At 36.7% G+C, this 22,697-nt stretch overlaps 1 protein-coding gene across 9 annotated transcripts in view; it reads right to left on the reverse strand.

Moving 5' to 3' along the window:
* Nol4 (nucleolar protein 4) overlaps nt 1-22,697 on the reverse strand; it is a 350,147-nt gene that overhangs the window by 267,098 nt on the left and 60,352 nt on the right. For 5 of the 9 annotated variants that reach the window (XM_085833388.1, XM_085833386.1, XM_085833384.1 and 2 more), the window contains exon 2: nt 4,435-4,584. The exons of 1 other annotated variant lie outside the window; for it this stretch is intronic. In XM_085833388.1, the coding sequence (XP_085689514.1) occupies nt 4,435-4,506 (72 nt within the window). In that variant the 5' untranslated portion in view covers nt 4,507-4,584. Of the gene's footprint in view, nt 1-3,392; nt 3,456-4,434; nt 4,585-22,697 lie in introns of those variants that run through there. 3 more of the 9 variants (XM_085833392.1, XM_085833390.1, XM_029472171.2) reach the window with 3 other exon arrangements.

Consider the following 22,697-nt stretch of genomic DNA (forward strand, 5'->3'; position numbering starts at 1 on the left):
GTGGATATTAGCCAAAGAGTACAGGATGATCAGGCTTCTTTAATCCTCAAGCCCAAAGAAGCTAAATAAGAAGAGCCCAAGGGAGGATGCTTAAAGGGGATATAAAATAGATATCAGAGGTGGATGGAGAAAGGGAACTGGGTAAGTGATGGGGTAAGGAGGGGAACCAGGATGGGAATCAGGAGTGGGAAGGCTGGACAGGAGAGGGCTGGGAGAGGGGAAGGTGGAGGCATCTCTGGGACTAGCGAGAGACCTGGCACAAGGGAGGCTCCTGGAAATCTATGGGGGCACCTCTAGGTGGATTCTCTAAAATGAGATCTTCCATTCCCATTGATAGCAAATCTTTAAAGAGCAGGTTTTATGACTGATGATGGAGGGGAAAACTTTGTTTTTCTGGAAGTGTATCTGCTGTTGAGGTATATGTGCTGCTGTGAACAAACTCCCTTGCAAGCTCTTATTAACAAGCCTAATGAAACTCATTCAGTCATCAAAGAAAAGGATAGGAAAGTAAAAGTGGGAATCACAGGAAAGAAGTAGGAGACAAGAGAGGATAATGGGTGAGAAAATATTATTGAAATATATTATGTGAATTCATGAAAATGTTATAATGAATTTCACTATCAGGTATAACTAAGATATAGTAAGAAAATATATCAAAAGTAAAAGGCCGGTTTTAATGTTTTTCAGAAGATTAAGTTAAGTTCCTAGGAAAAATTAATAATCAAAAACTAATTTTTGAAATACTAAGATTTGCTATCTTAAGGCAAACTTCAGAACCAGCAAATCGGGGACTGAAAGTCCCATAACCCCCTTGTGTTTGCAGAGCTGAGTAAGACCACCTGTCTTGGACACACCCTTCGAGTCAGATCCCAAGGACTGATTGGGTAGAAGAAAAAGAATAGCACTCAGAACAAAGTCATCATGTGTCAAGCTATTTATACATGTGCTTCTTTTACCACACTATACACATCACTACCTCTTCTCAAAAGCAGGAAAAAATGTAATTAATTGCCTACAGCAACACAGATAGCAAATAAATGCTAACCCTGAGTTTTAGAACTATGTCTGTCTGGATTCCAGCTTTTCTTTTCTCTTTTACTGTAACATAATCTCTGTACCATGACATAAATAAATGTCATTACTGGTGTGTGTGTGTGTGTGTGTGTGTGTGTGTGCTTATGAATATATATATGTATGTATATGTATATATATATATATGTATATATAAATATATATATATATATATATATATATATATATCATACTACTAATTAGCTAGCTTGTGATGAAGTGAGAGTGGCTGAAGTGACACAAAGTACCTGGGGACAGTGATGTGTCACTGTGGAATCATCTAGGTCAAAGATAAATACAATTAAGGACTGGACAGCAGGAGAGTATTCTAAGTTATATATGTAAACTCTTACTGTATCATTAATTTTGAATGACTATTCATTCCATATGACTAAAAGGTATTCCTGCATTCAAAAATTCATACAAACTTGTGTTTTAAGCTCAAGCATAAATGCTACTTAAATGGTCCATTATGTTAATGTAGATAATTATAAGTTGACTATAGTCAAATGTGTTACAGGATACACATCAAATGCCATAGTAATTATTAATATATAAGCTTATTTAAGTATAACAACATCCTATAAAACAATGAATAACTGCTTAAATAATTATGAAGACCTTAGATATTCCAAAAATGTGTCATTTTTGTGGATTTTCAGAACTCGTGAGTTACACTATATGCCTTCCAAATTTTCTTTAGCCAAATTAGATTGAAATAAACTGCAATTGGTATAGTGCCTAGATATTTCAAGGAATGATTTACTGCAGATAAAAAACCAAATAGCATTCAACAGTTAATTCAATATTAAAAGACCACCATCTCCTACAGAGTTGAAACATAGAAGGAATATTTGCAAAAGGCAAAGTATATAAAATGACCACTAAACCTATTGATAATATTGTTAAAACATGGTATGCTTTTATGATTAGTTGTACAAGGATGGTTTCTTGGCCATGTAGAAAGGGGAGAAAAGAGTCAATAAGCATAACTATGCATGCTCTATGCACTAATATGTTAGAAGTAAGAAAAGGCTGAAGCCTGCTTGGATTCCTTATCATTGCAACAGATTTCAAGCTCATGCAGCCAGTGGATCTGCTGAGCACAAAGTTCTGGCCCAGCAGCCTCTGACTCTCCCAAAACTGTCATTCTGGTCCAATTGCACTTCAGCTTTATGCTCCACTAATTTCACATTTATATTAATTTTATCATTACAGTCCACTCATTGTATAGTCATTTGCACAGTTTCACTGGCTCTGTAGAATTTTTTTTTCCTTTATTGAATTACAGCTACAGAAAATGGAAATTTTCCTAATTAAAATTCATTTGAGAGGGATCACTAGGAAGAGCTTAAGTTAAGAACTTTCCTGATGTTAGGACATGAAAATAAAGCTTTTATATGGAAATAAAAATTAAACCTGAAGAATCAGAGGATCATCTAATGAGGCATTCTTGAGAGGAATCAGGTATCTCAATGCTGTCTGGGGTTTCAAGACTTTTTCCCCAACCCCACAATGCAGAAAATGTTTCATGAAATATTGATACTAAATTGTGCTTGTTAGAAACACAGTTACCAACCCACTGTAAATGTTTAGTATGAGTAATAGCCATAAATTAGATTATTCCCAGTCACTTAACATGAGGCAAAAGCTTGGATCATGCTTCCACTTGAATTTGAGGTCACTTGATAAATTCATTTTAAAAGCTAAGTTATTTCAAATTGCTTTTGGTACCTAAGGTGAATGGCTGTGACTACCAACAATGAAGGGACTTTACCCTCATTTTTTATTTTATTTTGAGTTATTAGTTTCATTTAATACAATTGCATTTGTATATTCCTGCTACATAAAATCCTATCAAGTTCACAAAGGTAGTTCATGAAAATGCATTATGCCCAAGAGTACATAGTTAGTGATATTAGTAGATCAATATATAATTTTTGTATTACTATCCAGAGGAACAATCCTGGTTTAGCAGACAGAGGAATAAGTATGTTCAGTGATATTAGTCTACATAAAATCTCTCAAGACACTTGGTCACTTTCGTTAGTCATGGTAAGAATGTCTCCTGGGGGGCATAGGTCAAAAGGAAGTTTTTGTGGCAGAATTATGTAAGGAAACTTACACTGGGACCTGCCCACAAACCATGCAATTTAGAAACAGCCAAGAAACAAAACCGCATAGAAAGAGGGATAAATAACATTGTATTAAGGGTTATTATGCAACTACAAAGACTTAATATGACCCTGGCAATAGAGCAAAAAATAGTTATGAAAAGAAGCTATTTCTTATGCTCAGAGCTAATTTTCAAACATATGTACCTGTATTTGAAACTTTGAGCATTTCACACATTTTTCTGTATCTGAAAAAAAAATGGATCCAGACTGATATTGTATATCAAGATAGCTGAAAACAGTTCATATAACGGTAGCCAAAAGCGAAGTTCAATAAGAATTCATAAAAAGAACATTATCCCCACTGCTGAGACAGCTCTTACAATGTACACTTTGCTTGTATTGGCAAAAGGTAATTACTCATCAATTTTGCTAGAACGGGTAAAATATCTATAGTAATATGGTTTTATAAAGTTTCAATTAAATAAAATGTAGATTAAATTGTATATATCAAAATGTAGGCTTAATTAATAACTTCAAAACTAAAATATAACTCAATTTTGACAATCTATATCCCACTCTCAAATAGTTAATTAAATATACTTTCCACATAATTTATAAAAAGTCATATACTTCAATTTTTAAATGTTCAAGGGAATGGTACTATGAAAATAACATATTTTAATATTCTGTTCATGAAAATTAAGACATAAAATAACATAAAATAATGTCTTTTTTTCTTATCAATGTTGCTATAAGATGGAATAGAAAATATATAAATCCATTAGTATGACTTGAGATGGAAGAAATTTGAATGATTTTAAAAATGTTCTTATCTCCCAGTACAAAATTAATATATTATGACACATTGAACATTTCAAATATGCCTTGCTCTTTATAGGTATCTAACTGGGAATATTATGTTTCATATATATACATACATATATATATTTAAAGAAATAATGTAAGAATTTTACAATCTGGTTTAAATTGTTTAAACTTAATGCAATAGAGCCTATGACTAAATAAGCCTACGGCTAAAACAGCCAATAATAAATTATGGCATAAGTACTTTCTCTGCCCTGATGTGATCAAGGCTGTACTGATTGTAAGGTACTACTAACTCTGCACTCATGTTAACATGCAAACATAGTAACAGGACTCAGAATGCATTCTCTCTCTCTCTCTCTCTCTCTCTCTCTCTCTCTCTCTCTCTCTCTCTCTCTCTCTCTCTCTCTCTCTCACTTACTGCTTTATAAGTTCTCTTCTGCCCAGCATGTTTCCGGATTTGCTCTCCATTCGGCCCTGTCTCCACATGCATGGAATAGATGATGTCAAAGAAATCTTCAACCACAGCCACTCGCCGTAAAGACAGCTTCTCATCAACTCCTACGCCATCCTGGAGATGAAACAATACATCCACAACAAAGAAAAGAACAAAAGAAACAAACAGAAACACATGACATTAATGAAATTATTTTCACTTAACAGATGAAGTTAACCAAAATATTTTAACAAAATGAACTAAAACAGCTTCAAGAAAAACATTTAAAGTGCTTGAATGAAGTTCATGCTTTTTCCTTCTTTGTAAACAATATTTTCTATATAGCCCAGGTTGGCCTCTATCTCTCATGCCCATTGCAGAAACCACCATACCTAGCAATCGCATAACTCTGTATTACAAATACTGAATTATAAAATGCTAGTAAAAACACAGTTAATATTAAGTAAATCATTTGTTCATTAGTTCCATTTTGGGGGGTTCTTATAATGATTCCTAGCCACCAGCATAACTTTTAAATTATAAATTACATGTTAGCACATGGTAAGTTTTCCTACAGTTATTTCATTCTAGATCCTGCTCAGTTTGTTGGGGATTATGACACCACGAGGAAGTGTCTTAAAGGGTCACAGAGTTAGGAAGGATGAGAGCCACTGCTCTAAAAATACCTGCCGGGAACAGTGGATCTCCCAACTTAAAACTGCATTATTTTTTGAGCAAATTACTTCTTCATCTCTAAGTTCAAGTTTTCACAGCTGCAAATGGGAGACAATAGAAGCTGTTTCACAGGAATACTGTGAGCACTAAGGGAAATCAGGTATGTAAGCACATGCCCCAGTCTCTGTCCAGTTGTAAACGCTCAATGAATGCTGGCAGAAGGGGTCATCTTTTTTTTTTTAATTTTTAATATTTTTATTACATATTTTCCTCAATTACATTTCCAATGCTATCCCAAAAGTCCCCCATACCGCCCCCCACTTCCCTACCCACCCATTCCCATTCTTTTGGCCCTGGCATTCCCCTATATTGGGGCATATAAAGTTTGCAAGTCCAATGGGCCTCTCTTTCCAGTGATGGCCGACTAGGCCATCTTTCGATACATATGCAGCTAGAGACAAGAGCTCCGGGGTACTGGTTAGTTCAGCATGTTGTTCCAACTATAGGGTTGCAGATCCCTTTAGCTCCTTGGGTACTTTCTCTAGCTTCTCCATTGGGAGCCCTGTGATACATCCAATAGCTGACTGTGAGCATCCACTCCTGTGTTTGCTAGGCCCCTGCATAGTCTCACAAGAGACAGCTATCTTTGGGTCCTTTCAGCAAAATCTTGCTAGTGTATGCAATGGTGTCCGCGTTTAGAGGCTGATTATGGAATGGATCCCTGGATACGGCAGTCTCTAGATGGTCCATCCTTTCATCACAGCTCCAAACTTTGTCTCTGTAACTCCTTCCATGGGTGTTTTGTTCCCAATTCTAAGAAGGGCACAGTGTCCACATTTTGGTCTTCATTCTTCTTGAGTTTCATGCGTTTAGCAAATTGTATCTTATATCTTGGGTATCCTAAGTTTTGGGCTAATATCCACTTATCAGTGAATACATATTGTGTGAGTTCCTTTGTGATTGTGTTACCTCACTCAAGATGATGCCCTCCAGGTCCATCCATTTGGCTAGGAATTTCATAAATCCATTCTTTTTCATAGCTGAGTAGTACTCCATTGTGTAAATGTACCATAATTTCTGTATCCATTCCTCTGTTGAGGGACATCTGGGTTCTTTCCAGCTTCTGGCTATTATAAATAGGGCTGCTATGAACATAGTGGAGCATGTGTCCTTCTTACCGGTTGGGACATCTTCTGGATATATGCCCAGGAGAGGTATTGCTGGATCCTCCGGTAGTACTATGTCCAATTTTCTGAGGAACCGCCAGACTGATTTCCAGAGTGGTTGTACCAGCTTGCAATCCCACCAACAATGGAGGAGTGTTCCTCTTTCTCCACATCCTCGCCAGCATCTGCTGTCACCTGAATTTTTGATCTTAGCCATTCTGACTGGTGTGAGGTGGAATCTCAGGGTTGTTTTGATCTTAATGATCACATTACAATATAATGAAGGTCCTATGGGAGCACAAACGATCACCATGTTATCTCCTCTTCAGGTAGCTTCTTTGAAGAAATCTAACTTGACATATAGTGAGGTTTTTAAGTCTTGGCAGAGGGAAATCCAGCCAAAAGTAAAGAGTTTAAATGGGTGCTAAGTCATATTAAGTGGTAGACTTGAGATACTAAAAAAATTAATATTCCACAAAAAAGTTAATCATATGTGATGGCTCATCCACACCCACATTCACATGCACACATGCACTTACACACAAAAATATATGCATGAACACATGCACATAGTGCTCTTAGTGGACCCTGAAAATTTTTAATATGGTGTAATATGTCCTTGCCATTGTTGCTTGAAAACAACATAAAATAGTTTCCCCCAGGCAAATCACACCACTTGATTATCCAATAACCAATGGTAATTTCTGGAAAAAAAATCAAGTAAAATAATATAGTCTAGAGGGGAGATGCACACACACACATACACACACACACACACACACACACACACTAAAATTATATAAATATAGATTAGAGATAGAAATAATGAAAACAAAGACCACAAATGGGAGGGTTTGGGGTAAGGCTAGGGAAGGAGGAATTATGAAATTTTAATATCAGAAAAGTTTTAAAGATTATAAATAATACCATAAGAAGGTGATTACTCCAAGACTCCAAGTCAAAGTTCTAAGTGTCCATGAGTCTCCAATGGCAACCCTAAGAGACTAAGCTACTAAAAAATGAAAATAGGAAGTCAACAACTTTTTTTTTTTTTTTTTTTTTTTTTTTTAGCATTTACTTGCATATAGTCTTTGTATGTAGCAGAGTCTGGAGCAGCATGCACAAAGCGCTTCATATATGAGACTGCACAGTAGGATCAGTTGTCTGGTCTCTCACCACTGCTCAGCTCAAAGCACATCCTCACATATTTCCTGTGATGCTGACAGACAGTTTTATTTGGCTTCAGACCTTTCTCATGTTTCTTTTCTAATTTTTATGATATATGTTAATAATATTCTTTCCCCTCCCTGAACATCCCCCAGATTCTCCATTTTCCCTAACCACCCAAATTCATATTCTTTATTTTTCTCTCTTTTAATATTTTTCTCATATATTGTACCCTTCTACAAAATCTTGGGGCACCCCTTATATAATGGGCTTCTAAGAATAATACCACTCTGCCACGTGTCAGAAGACCAATGTAAAACAAGGGCTACATGAAACTCAACAGTGATCTGCCTCATAACACATAGCTCTGATCACAGACCTGTTATCTAGTAAATATACTAGCCTGTACTCCCCATCCTCAGAAAATATCCATTTTCCTACTTTGATGCAGTCCACTAGTAAAATCATCTATGAAACTTTATCTGCTTTTCTACACATCATAAAATTTGCTCAGAGTCTACTCCTCTTTCCTGAACAACCAAATGTATACTTTACATAATCATTAAAAATGCAGGTAATGTAATTTCTTTCTCAGATTTATTTAACTCTTACCCAGTTACCTGGCTAACCCTAAAATTTTGAAATATCCATTTTATCAAGTATCTGAAAAGGCTAAATATTGACAAGCACTATATTAGTTATCAGAATAATCAAGAAAGATAGGTAGATAGATAGATAGATAGATAGATAGATAGATAGATAGATGATAGATAGATAGATAGATAGATAGATAGATAGATAGATAGATAGATAGATAGATAGATAGATAGAGAAACAGACAGATAATTGAGGATTTGCTGATATTCACTGTCTAGTACAGGAAATGGATATTAAAGAAACTATTGAGTGATTACTGGGACAGAAATTTCCTTTACTCTCCATAGCCATTTGTTTAACAAACCAGAAGTTTATTCTTTCATAGTCTTGGAGGACAGAAGTTTAAAATCATGGTGTCAACAAAGCTGCATTTCATCTGGAATCTCTAATGGTGAACAAGCCGCTGCTTCTGATTGGCTGCCAACATTCCATGCTTGGTGCATTCAGAACACTCTATCTTCTGTATGCTTTCTCTTGCCTGTCTCTCTTTGTAAGGATCTCTATGATGACATTAAACTCTATTCAATAAGGACTGAGAAGATCGCTCATGGAGTAAAGTCCTAGATATACAAATTTGAGGACCTGAATTTTAATCCCCAGACCAAGTAAAGCCAGGCATAGTGGTATACTTCTATATGTTAGTGCTCCCATGGTGAGATGGGAGGCAGAGACAGGGGAAGTCCCATCATGGAGAGGGGAGTCAGGCATCAGGTCTTACCCCTAGCCAAGGAGTTATTGACAACTGAGAGCTGTTGTAAGAGGTGACATAAGTTTTCTTTAAGGATACAGTTCCCTGGTAGGTTGACCTTGTTACAGTGGATGCACTGAGGAGTACATGAACAGCAAGATGGGCTTTACGACAACAGTAACAAACATGAGAGCAAAAGCATGTGGGGAAGAATGAGAGTATGTTTCTGAGAGTACGTGTGGGTGAGTGAATATGATTTAAATATATGGCATAAAAACTTCAAGTAATTAATAAAAAAATCAAAGCTGAAATGACTATGGCAAGAATAGTTCTTAAAATGCTGATTAAATACCAAATAAATATAAGTGGTCAGTGTTAGAGATGGGAAAGTGCACATCGAAAGAACCCTGAGTCAACACTTCCGTGCACTGGTATTGCCAGAATGCAAATCTGTAATAAGAATTTAGAGGCATTAGAGTCCTTATGCATGCTGCCTGAAATGCCAAATTACACAGGGACTCTGCCGATAATTCAGCAGGAACTCGACATTTATTAAACAGACTTTGCCAGATTATTAGCTTGTTGACACAGATATATTCAAAGGCGATGATGAACCAGGAATACACAATATTTGCACAAATATCAAAGGCAGCATCTATCCCTGTGTCTTTGCTTTCTTTCTCTCTTTTCCTTCCTTCCTTCCTTCCTTCCTTCCTTCCTTCCTTCCTTCCTTCCTTCCTTCCTTCCTTCCTTCCTTCCTTCCTCCTCCTTCCTTCCCTCCTTCTTTCTTTCTTTCTTTCTTTCTTTCTTTCTTTCTTTCTTTCTTTCTTTCCTTTCTTTCTGCCTTTCTTCCTTTCTTCCTTTCTTTCTTTCTTCTTGTGTTCTTTTGAGGCTATTTTATTACAGCAACATAAAATAATTAGTACATCACTGTATTATAAATGTAGTCCAAAAATGATGCTGAGTCAAAGTATTATAGAGAATACTAATATCTTACATTTGCTTTCAATGTGTGAAGGGATAGTTATACCCAACCAATAATTGATGAACAGCTGCACTCCCTAAATAATCTAAGGTTTTGAACATTTGAATCTCAAGTTTTTCAGCTTAGTTATGTGCACTTTCTTCTTCTGCATACATACCCATTACTAAGTGTTTTTAGTATAGAAATCTCTTTCCACATTTACATACTTAGATTGTGCATTTCTCCTCTTTGACCATCTTATTCTCCTCTACAATTCTTTGTTAATCACCAAGGATTTTGTTTTGTTTTTCATTTATTCCAAATGGATTGCTTTCAATACAATATATCATGACCTCAGTTTGTTTCTCTAGCCATCTCAGTTCTTCCTTACCTCTCTGCCCATTTGTATCTACTCCTTTTTGTCTGTCCTTAAAAAACAAACAGGCTTCTAAAGAATAATAATGTGTGTGATATAATATAATAATGTAATATATACAACAAAAAGACAAAATTAAGCACTTTGAAATACAACAACAAACACAGCAGAAGTAAAAGTCCTCAAAAGGCATAAGAAACAAGGTACAGATGTAATAAGTCACTTATTTTCATACTCAGGAATTCCATTAACACAAAATTTGAAGCCATAATACATACACAAATGGCCTCTAGAATTAAGAGAGAGAGAGAAGCAGACAGAGGGGAAGGGAGGGAGGGAGGAAGGGAGAAAGGGAGGGAGGGAGGGAAGGAAAGAGAGAGACAAAGAGACAAATAGAAAAATTAAAAAATTAAGAAATAAGAGGGAACTGGATGGGAAAAGGGATGGGAGGGGCAGGAAGAAAGGGAACATGATCAGGTATTGGGGTGGGGCGACCAGGAGTGAAGCCCCAAGCGCCAGCAGAATGAATGGAAATACACAACCTCTGGAGGTGGGAAGTGGGGGGACCCTCTAGAATGTACCAGAGACCTGGGAGGTGAGAGAATCTCAAGACTCAAAAGGAGGGAGCTTAGATAAAATTCCCAACAGTGGGGATAGGGAACTTGTAGAATCCACCTCCAGTAGAAAGACAGAGCATCAAGTGGAGGGATGGGGTTGGCTTCCCACAGTCAAAAACTCTGAAGCAGAATTGTTCCTCTCTGAAAGAACTGCAGGAACAAAAATGGAGAAGAGCCTGAGGGAAAGGAGCTCCAGTTACTAACCCAAATTGGGATTCAGCTCAAGGGGAGGCTCCAAGGCCTGACACTATTACTGATGCTATGATGTACTTACAGACAGGAGCCTAGCATGGCTACCCTTCATGAGGCCCAACAATCAGCTTACAGAAGCACATACTTACACCCAGTCCTTGGACTGAAATCAGGGAACCCTGTGGTTGAATTAGGGAATGGGTGGAAGAAGTTGAGGAGGAGAAGGGTGACCCCATAGGAAAACTAACAGTTTCAACTAACCTGGACCCCCCCAAGATCTCTCAGACACTGAGCCACCAACCAGGCAGCATACACCAGCTGATGTGAGGCCAACACATACACAGTAGGACTGCCTGGTCTGCCCTCAGTGAAAGAAGAAGCACCTAACCCTTGAGAGACTTGAGGCCCCAAGGAATGTGGAGACCTGGTGAGGTGGTGAGGAACATCTTCTTGGAAGCAGGGGGTAGGGGGAGGAATGGGATGAGGAACTGTCAGAAGGCAGAATGGAAGAGGGATACGGGCTGGACTATTTTTTTAAAAAAAGATTAAAGATAAAAACAAGTCCTCACATGTCATTGTGCTATCACCAAATTAATCTTCTAATATCAAAATTGGTTATATATAATTGAGTAGCTGGGCAAAGAGGTTCAGTGGGAATCCCCCAATAACTAGGCTGTCATCAAAGTCATAGGTTGCACTTTACAAACTGACAGCAAGGCTCTATTGCTAAGAAAACATCTACACAACTCACTGAACATAAAAAAGTCAAATTGGTGCCTAGTAGAGCTTTCACCACTATGGGCTAGTGTTCTTAGTACCTGAAGATACTCTGTATCCTACAAAATTAAAAACCTAAATACAACCCTTTCAGTCTACAGTGGTGTGCTCCTGCCTGCAGGATATGCTAAGGCGATAGTGGCACAAAGCTTGTGGGAATAACCTTTCAATATTTGAGTTGACTTAAGGCCCACTCCATGAACCCATACTCAATGTTGCTGGGTAATCAAGAACATGAAAGTAGATATCCATGAGCCTAGGGTAAAACCAAATATTACTGTTCTACTAGAAGAACTTAGCAATAAAATGACTCCTAGTGATATTCTGCTATACTTAAAAATCAATGCCTTGCTCAGCCATAAGTAGAGAAGCTTTCTCCTGCAGCAGATGGAAAGAATACTAAGACCCTCAGTCAAACAATATTCAGAGAGTGAGAGACTCTAGAACCACCCTAAAGGGAATGTCTCCATTCACTCTCTTTATGTGGGGCTCAGGAAACCCCGAGGAAGAAGAAGCAGGAGGAGTGAAAGGGCCAGAGAGGATGGAGGGCACCGAGGAAACAAGACTTTCTAAGTACAACATCACACAGACATATGAACTCACCGAGACTGTAGCAGCACGTACAGAGCCTATGTGGGGTCCTAAAACTGAAAGAAAAACTGGATATATGCCCCAATCCCTAACTCAAAGCTATCTCTAATTGATAACAACTTGCAAATTAAAATTGAGCTTTCTCCTAGGGAGTCTCACTGGGGAAAAATCTTATGGATGATCCGCATGCCCGATATCAAATGGCCAACAGAAAATGAACTCAAAGGCAGAGTTGTCTCATAATAGTAGAACACTTTAGTATCCAAATATATAAACCTAAATTTCTCTGGAGTGAGGAATGCATGAATATGGCATAACTATACAAGTGACCATTGTTCTGACACAGAAAGGATGAAGTTTTGGATATAATAAGCCATTAATGAATATAAGACACTGAGTTGGAGAAACTAAATACAAAACAACATGCATTGTATAGTTCAATTCATGTGAAGGAACTGACATATAGAAATTATTGCAAACATAAATTTGACCAATTCTAGCCTATAAAAGGGAGACTAAAGATGTACTACTAATAATGGTTAAGGTATTTTAGGTAGAATAAAGTTATTCTAAATTTAGGTGACAGAGAATAATGTACAACCTGAACTTGTTGGACAACTCTGAACTTACTGAAAACATCAAATTTTACACTTAAAATAGTGAATGATATGGCATCTGAACTATTTTTCTTTTTTGTTTGTTTGTTTTTTTTTTTTTTTCAAGAGAAGGTTTCTCTGTATAGCCCTGACTGTCCTGGAACTCACTTTGTAGACCAGGCTGGCCTCGAACTCAGAAATCTGCCTGCCTCTGCCTCCCGAGTGCTGGGATTAAAGGTGTGCGCCACCACACCTGGCTGAACTATTCTTCAATAACACTGTTAAAACGTAGTATCTAATAATTTGGGATTTGGGCTACAAGGATGTATATGAAGAAAGTAAGAGAATGGGAGGAGACATTAGGTAGATCTGAGGCAAAGAACTTGCCTTGCACACATGAGGCCATATGTTTGAGCCCCTGCATTATGGAAGGGGATAACATAAATAGTTTATATTCAACCAATCCACATAAACATTAATTAATATTGAGTAGTGTTGCTAAGTGGCTCAAAGTATAAAATAATAGAAGCAGATATAGTATGGGGTAGTAAACATTAGGCAAATATCTGATATAATAGGTACACAATTACATAAGGTTATAAACTTTATTCACATAAAATGTATGGCTTATCACTTTATATAAAAATAATTATTACATATATTTTCACGATAAATTCCATGTAGGAGTCTAATTGTCATAGGATGTTTTCATAGACATCTATACTTAGATGGCCTATGGCTTTGATTGGTGTATGAGATGACATGTAAAATTTCATCTCATTCACCCACTATTTTCTCAATACTTGTGTGTATCATTGTGGTGTTTGATACTGCATGTTAAACAAATTATGAACAAATTTTGATCATTAAAATGAGAATTCAAGTTCCATGTTATACAAATGGATATAAGAATAAACTAAGCCCTGATCATGATATTTTCTGGTTTCTGTGTCAAACATGTTCACTATAGTTGTTCCAAGCTATTGCTATGTAATCACTGAATGTAGAATGTGAGGAAATGAACAGACATGCAGTCTTATCTGGTATTTCCAGCTTGACATTACATACCAGAATAAGCCCTTCAAGGCCATAGAAATAACAACACTAAAAGAGACACCGTTGGCAAGTTTTGACTCTTTTATTCTAATAAATTACTTAATAGTTCAGTTAATTTAATTTTTGGTAATGTTCAGACTTCTAAAACTATTGACTTATAAGAAAAAATACTAACCATTAACTCTAGAGTTATCAAAAGCTAACTCATAGTGCCAATATATTATATCAATTAAGATGTATGAATGGCATATTCATTGAATATTTTATGGAAAGGTTTTAAAATACAGGCATGGTAAGAGAAAAATAATTTAAGGAAGTAATTCATCTAACATGACACTTTAAGGTCTGATGAAATATCTTTGATGTCCCTGGGAACAATTGGTCTCTAAGCAACTATGAAAAAGTTGAGTAAGCACGGCAGTGGCATCTATGACATAAGTCTCTGGTCAATTCCACCCTGGGTTTTCACATATAATTGATTCCCTGAGTATGGTTAACTACGGCCAGTATACAATTGAATTGACTGTGGAGAAGTCAGTTGGTTAAAATAGTTACCGCACCCCCTTCCTCGGCTGAGTTGTTATCAGACGAATGTTGGAACTGGCAAACAAATCAGTATAATCATAAAGAAACTATGGTTATTTGCAGAAATTATAGTGAAATATTACATCCAAAAGCAGAGGGAATTTGCCAACTTAGAAACAACTATATTGACTATATAATGAGAGAAAGATTTATCAAAAGCTAACTCATAATACCAATATATTATATCAATTAAGATGAGTGAATGACATATTTAAAGACATAAATATGTCAGCACTCACCTTTCAAGAATTTCAAACCCAGTAACTCATAAGGCCTCCAGCAAATAGCTAATTTTCTCAGCCACCTGAGACTCTATTTATACAGACTCTATTTATTCAAGTAGAGTTAATTTTAAAGTCAGTTTTAAAGTGAACATCAAAAAACCATACATTGCCACTTTTCCCCATAAATATCTCCATTAGACATGCATGGTTTCAGTTCATAGAATAACTGCAAAACAAACAATATAGCATCTAGCTAAGTGATTTATTATAAAGTTTCAAGGTTCAACATTTGACTTTTATGTATTGATCACTACAGATATTCACTAACTTTGTGTGAAACCATACACTTATAAATCAAACTATAATTTTGAATATGCAGTACATTTTTTCTTAGCTCGTTTCATGAGTTTAAGCTACTGGGAATAGAGAAAACAGAGTAGGCAGAATTTTAACTGGATGGTATTTCAGGGAAAGAAAGACAGGCAAAAATAAAAGCCACATAACGAGAAATGAAGGTTTTGAATCTACAAGGGAAAAAAAGGCTATACAAAAAAGGCGTGACTCTATACGAAATTTATTAACTTTTCATCAGCTATTCATTTGAAATACATAAAAAATTCCTATTCATTCCAAAATTGACAATTTACCCCTGAAAATAGTGCTGCATTCCAAGTTTATGTTTCTTCAATGAGAAGATAATTACAATTATTTACACGGAGTATTCATCATCCTTTCAGCACAAACAAAAGACTGTGCTACCAGGATGTCCAGGCTTGCCAGCACAGAGAACATTGGAAAACAGCTTCACCATGAGCTCTGCTCCCCAGACAGTCTTGCAAGGCATTGTCAACAATCTCTGATGCACACTGTTGCCCTTCCTTCAAGCATAAGTGACTTGCATCTTGGACATTACATAGATTTTTTCCAAGATAGCATGTTTCTGTGCCTTTCCCCATGTTACAGACTTAAAAGCAGCTTATATAATTGTCAAGGGAGCAAAGACCAAAATTTCCTACAATTTAATGTAAATTTAGTGCTCCTTGAAGATGTTTTTAAACATAATGATTTGGAGAGGTTGTAAAATGGTTACACACAAACCACTGGAGGGCAGAGGACAGCTTTTAGAAGTTGGTTCTTTCCTCTTACCATGTGGGATCCAAAGATGGAATTCAAGTCATCAGATTTGGCAGCAAAGTGCCTCTACCCACCAAGCCATTTTTCTACCCCCACTTTACATAATCATTCAAACTGTCTTTTCATCACTCAAGATACTTCAGCAGCTGTGGTTGAATAGTATAAGGGCCCTGTCCTGTATTTATGTTTTACATGGCTAAGGGGTGAAAGTGTAAAAAGTTACTTTTCATGTCTTTGAAGCCAAGAACCAGGGAAGACAAAATATCGTTGCTCAATATTCACAGAAACATTAATGATTCAAAGATAAGATAAAAGCTATGTGGTCCCATAGCCAAAAATGTATCATTATGAAAATACTTGAAAAATAATAATAAAAAAATATCTTTTAAATCTTGAGAGACAAGAAGTCAGTCTCATGAGTCATAACCCTGAATAAAAAGAATTTTTGCTTTAGACAATTTCTGGTAGTAACTTAGCGTAATTTAGTGGCTTTATACTAAGAATTCTTGTTTTAAACCTAAGTGCAAGACAAAGATTTTGTTTTGCTAAATTAATGATAATTATTAACAGAGTATCGCTGAAGGTTTTTAGCCTGTAAGCTGTATAAACATCTGGATTTGTGTCTAAACCATTCCTCCCTTACTTTGTTGCTGAATAATGTTTTACAGCATGATTTCCTCACAATGTGCTCATTTTACAGATGATATAGATTCCAGTCCTTTAAAGGTCTTATTCTATGGGACTAGAGAGCTTACTCAGGGGTTAAGGATATCTACTGTTCTTTCAGAGGACTGGGATTGGATTCCCAGCACCACATGTTGCTTCATAAACATGAGTAATTTCAGTTCCAAGGGGTCTGCTGCACTCTTCTGAGCTCCATAGTTAGCAGGCACATGCATGATATAGAGACATGCATGCAGCCAAAACACTTATACACATATATGTTTTTAAATAGATCCTATTGTATTTCAACTTATCCCTTTATTATAAGTCTCTCCGCACAATAGGCTCATTAAAAGAAAATACTTGGTAACAACTGTTTTACAAATTTAATTCCTAGAACACCACAAATACATGAGTATAAACATAAATATGAAGGAGATAATTTGACATGATCATTACACTTGAAAATAACATAGTAAGTTCCATGCTAGAGCCTATGGACTTAGTCCTTTTGATGCCTTGAGTATCAGACATGATGTACCTCCTATGGAGAAATTCTCAAATCTAAATAGAATCCAATTGGTTACCAGTCTAACCTTCATGCAACTACACAGCAGGGAGCACAACTTGCCTGGCAGGTTAGTATTATAATATTCAGGGTCTAGCACTAGGTAATGCCATTGAGACCTTCTGCCAAGAGATTACACTTTCTAGTACTGAAAGTGTAGCTAGCCAGAAAGGGATTTCCTGATCAATTTGACATTGATCTCTTTTTTGTGTCCTTCAACAATAGGGCCTTTAAGCCGACAAGACTCATCACCAGTCAATGTGTATTTGTGAGTACTCAAACACAGATAAATCATCTATATCAACCTGACCACATCCAGGTCTCATGTATCATCATGAAAGAATGTGTAGGAAGAGTTTAAGAGCTGGAAGATGGGAAGAAAAGCTGTAAAATTCTGTCTTCTGGACATAACAAGAATTCACAACCTCTACAGCTGCCCATGAAAAACTTGTACAAGATAAAGGCAAGCAAGATTTATGCCTGGGGATCCCAGACCTCACTATTATCTGTGATTTTGTCAGTTGATAGGTGCTGACCAAGAGTCATTTTTCTTTGTAATAAAGCCAGTAGTAAATTGCCCTAACCCCACACCATTGTGAATATGGTAACCACTATTTGGACTCAGTCAGATGGCGATACATTGTATACATGTATGAGATCTTTGAAAGAATGAATAATTTTAAAAGTAATAAAAGGAAATTTAATACTTAGGGATGGTCTTAGGTATGTATGGCATGCTTGGTAAAGGTCCAATTGACTTATATTCTTTTTCTTAAGTTGTGTAACTTCATTATCAGAAGTTGGTTTGTCTGTGGGTAACAAGACATCATTATAGTTCTCTGAAGCATACCTCCATACAAAAATAATTATAGCGATTATACAGTGGATTTTACTTGAATATTAATTGCATTTTGCCTAGAATTTAAGAAGTACTCAACAAATGTTAACTCTTACATTACTGTAGATAATATGACTTCTTAAAATACCAGGGGTTGTTATAAAAAGACAGAATGTTGAAGATACAATGAAGGAAGCAGACAGGGGTACCAAAAATAGCCAATATAATACAAAAGAAGGAGAATACATCTAGAATTCTTGTACTAGCTGACTTTAAAACTCACTATATTGCTATCAAGACAGTCTGACTTTAGAAAAATAAATAGAGCTAAAAGATTAATAGTATGGAGTATACAGATGATTAATGTGTGTACATATGCACTCTCCAAAAACTAACTGAAAATGCATCATAGATAAAAGTAAGACATCAAATGAGAAACCACAGATGATTGTGGGCATTTTGAATACAGCACCAAAGGCAGAATCCTTGAAAAAAAACATTTTTACATGTTTGATTTCCCTAGAAATTAAGGCACTGGAAATCAAAATAGCTTTGAGAATTATCTTACCCTTGTCAAATGGCAAAGAGTAACAACAACCAATAACAAATGCTGGAGGGAGTTCAGAGACAAGGGAATTTTTGGAAAAGGGAACCCTCGTTCATTATTGGTGGTTTTTCAATCAGGTGTAGCTAGTATGGAAATTAGTGTGAAGAACTCCCAAAAAGCTAAGAATTAATATACCCTAAGATCCAGGTATACCACACTCTTTGGCATATGCCCAAAGGTCTCCTCATCTAATTCCACAAATACTAACTCAGCCATGTTCATTGCTGCTCTATGCACAACAGCCAAAACAATAAAAACAACCTAAATAATCTACAACCATATTCCATATAAATTATGAAATAATATTCAACTGTAAATAAAAATGAAATCATGAATTTTGTAAGTGGGTAGAACTAGAAATGATCAGATTCAGTGAGATAATGCAGACCTATGAAGTCAAATGTTGCTTGTTCTATATCATGGAGGGCTCATAGCTCCAACTTTTCAGATGTTAACACATAATGTGCCATAATTAAAGAAACCAGGAAAGGGAAGTGGGACAGTTTACAGAGTAGGAGGTTAGGGAGAATTAGAGAGGGGAATAGCAGGGTACAAGTCATCTGCTCAGGAAAATGGAAGAAGGGAAGATTTTTAGAGCATGGGGATGAGGTAAACACAGGAGTGGGTGGAGTGTCAAAGGAATAGTAAGACACAGGAGATCTGATAGGGGAAATAGAGAATATGAGAGGGTGCTCTTTAGTGAAAGGAGAGGGAAGCAAACACAAACAGAGGAATGTAGGTAGGATACAAAGACATCTGAAAAAAGCCACATAGAACAATACTGATATTTGCCATGTTAAAAAAAAAAAAAAACAACAACAACAACCCATATATGAGACCTGAGAAATGCTATTGATCAGGAATGTCCAAAAGACACCCAAAACATGCATAGTACGGATGCTGCCCTTTGTTAACCCCCATAGGTGGAAGGTAAGTCCCTAATGCTGAAGCTATCATGTGCTTCAAAAACAGAGGCCCCCGAGCTAGAATTGACAAGAATTATACCTCGCTGGGGACTTTCACAGTACCAGAAGTCATTATGCAAGCTTCCATAGAAGGCAGTCAAATAACAGTCCTATACAGCTGAGTCCTTGGAACCACATTGATGACCAACATGGCATGATAGCTCCAAGGGTACAAAAGTGGTGTGCTTACCTTGACATAGCCAACAGCTCCTTATTGGACTTAAGACTTGCTCAACAAGAGGAAGACCATGCTTGACACTCATTGATAGTGAAATCATAATTATTGAAAGAGAATCTACAACCATTAATTTACACAACCAATATTATCCCTAAGAACAACGTATTTACACATTTGTCCTTATTCTGAAAGATATGTATAGTCGACACCCATCATCAAGGAAACTTCTCTTTTTAACAGATGGAGACCATTACAGAAAACCACAGCTAGTCAAAGAGTTGTGGATCTCAGTCCCGATGGATTAATATACAATACACTCCTGCAACTAAGGTCCAGGGATTATTTCAGAAGATGTCGTAGAAAGATTATAAGAGCCAGAAGATCGGGGAATTTGTTGTGAGACTGTGTCACCTGGTAATATCAGAAGTCACACTCGTCATCTCTCCACAACACAGCTGCCCAAATGTGAACTGCAAAAGAACATTCCAAACTAGATGGAGAAAAGCCCATGAGGCCTCAACCTAAACAGAGGGTGAGGAACTGAGGCAAGCTGGTAGTGAAAGAAGTGTCATATCCCAAGCAGGGCTTACCCCAGGCAGGGCACATCCCAGGCAGGGCACACTAATTAGCTGTCCGGCTATAAATATGATTATTTATATATGCATGCAATATAAATAGCAATGAGAGAAATTAAAAGCCATACATTTGATGGAGAGTGGAGATGGGTACATGGGAATGTGTGGAAAGAAGAAAGAGAAGGTTGAAATGGTATAATGAATTTATAACCTCAAAAAGTAGACAAGCGAAATGTTATAAAGGTACTCCAAAACCAAATAAAAATCATTTTTAAGAAAATGAAGCATAAACTGTTATATGTATGTGTGTAGGGGGTGAATGAGCAATAATATGGTAAAAGGCTGTTATTCACAATATATAAAGACACCATGAACCCCAACAAGAAGAAAGTCAGCATCTTTACTGATTAAGATTAAGTAGGCAATTAAGTGTCTAAAGGGGATTTCTACATCATATATGACTTGGGACGAGCAGACTAACCGGCACTCCACTACCTGCCTATTGAAAGGTCTGAAAATCCACCCAAAGCTACCCAAAGGCAGAATAACTTAACTGTCAATCATTGCTCATGAGAATGAAAAACATAGATCAGGCTTAGAAGACAAATTAACAGTTTCTTTTAAGAATAACAAACACACTCTTAAGATATAATTCAGCATTCATACTATTTGACATTTGTACCAAGGAATTAAAATTTTACATCCACATTTAATAAATAAATAAATAAATAAATAAATAAAACCTGCACATGGATACTTGACATCAGCTTTATTCACAATTATCAGCACTTTGACACAGACAGAGATGTGACTATATCACATCCAGGGAATAGAATATTATCTACTACAAAATGAAAGTGAGCCATCCACCCAAGAAAAGACACAAAGAGGTGTAAAGCATATGTGTCTAAATGAAGGGCATGATTCTACAAAGGATTTATTTACCCATGGAAAATTCATAACTATATAGTTAGTAAGAACTTGTATGGGCTGGGCTTGTGGAAAGAGGAATGGATAAGTAGAAGAGGTCTTTAGAACAGTCAGATTGCACCAGATGCTAATATAATGACAGATACATGCCATTCTACACTTGTGACAAAATAGAGTGGGGTAAATTATGACCCTTTGGTGATAATGGTTTATCAATGACTTGCTGGTCATTAGGAAACTTAACCATGTTGGCCTGGATGAGTATGTTGGGATGGAACATGTTTAGAATGCCTCAGTTTACTTAATGTCGCTATGTAAACTATCTTTAGCAGGAGTGAGGTGGAAAATAGGGGGCAGAGATCCATGGAGAGGAAAACCAGCCCTGTCCTGAGTGGCAGTGAGAAAAGCCTGTGCAGGTGGTTCAACAGTACTGAAAATTTATAGAAAACTAAGACATATCAGCAACATATTTATGTCCTCTCTCTCTCTCTCTCTCTCTCTCTCTCTCTCTCTCTCTCTCTCTCTCTCTCTCTCTCTCTCTCTCTCTCTGTGTGTGTGTGTGTGTGTGTGTGTGTGTGCGTGTGCGTGTGTGTGTGTGTGTGAACATGTGCCTGTTATCCTAGAACGTAGAGAATAGAAGCATATAAGCTGAGGTTGAGGCCAACCTCAGAACTATGGTAACACTGCACCTCAAAAACAATAATGAAAATACACTAAAAACAAAGTTTTCCAGGGATAAAGACATTTACCTTTTAAAATATTCTTTTAACAAAGAAAATTTCCACCAAGAAATAACTGAAAAGTTGGGCATTGAGAGTGTTTAGTTGCTAAGCTCTGGAAGTCGGGCAGGGCTCAGGGTTCTGTGAATAATGTGGCACTAAACATGAAAAGAACCTGCACATTAAACCACTGCACTCACAGGCTGGGGTCTTCCTGAACACAGAGGACTAGAGGAAAATCACGTCTACCTTCCTGCAAAGAAGCAGGGTGAGGTGATACACTTTGCTTTTTTTGCTTTGCTTTTGGCTAAGTTTCTGGTTTTGAAAAAAATAAACTAAAAAAGAAGGAAAATTTGAGAGATTTGGATCTCAGAGTTAATAAACACAATAAATCTTTAAACAGGAAAATATCGTTTTAAGAATCTTACCCATGAATAAGCAGCAGGAAAATGGCATATACCCACAGAACAACCAGATTTAAAAGCAGCTCGAAAGAGATGGCAGATTGGCTTCACAGACTAACAGGTTGTCAGCAGCCACCTTGATCCGATAACTCTGCAACTCTGAGAGTGAACTTATATGGATGGATGCTTATGTATTCCCAGGCAAACAAATTTCAAAAACACTTATCACCTTATTATAGAACTTCAGGGAAGTTCTGGAGGTTGAGAATCGCTAGAAGATTCTGACGAATAATACTAAAATTCTAAGTGATTTATTTGTAATATCTTAGAGATCTT

This window comes from Mus caroli, unplaced genomic scaffold (assembly GCF_978045245.1).
Source record: "Mus caroli unplaced genomic scaffold, Mus_caroli_1 scaffold_19, whole genome shotgun sequence".
Classification (NCBI taxonomy): Eukaryota; Metazoa; Chordata; class Mammalia; order Rodentia; family Muridae; genus Mus; species Mus caroli.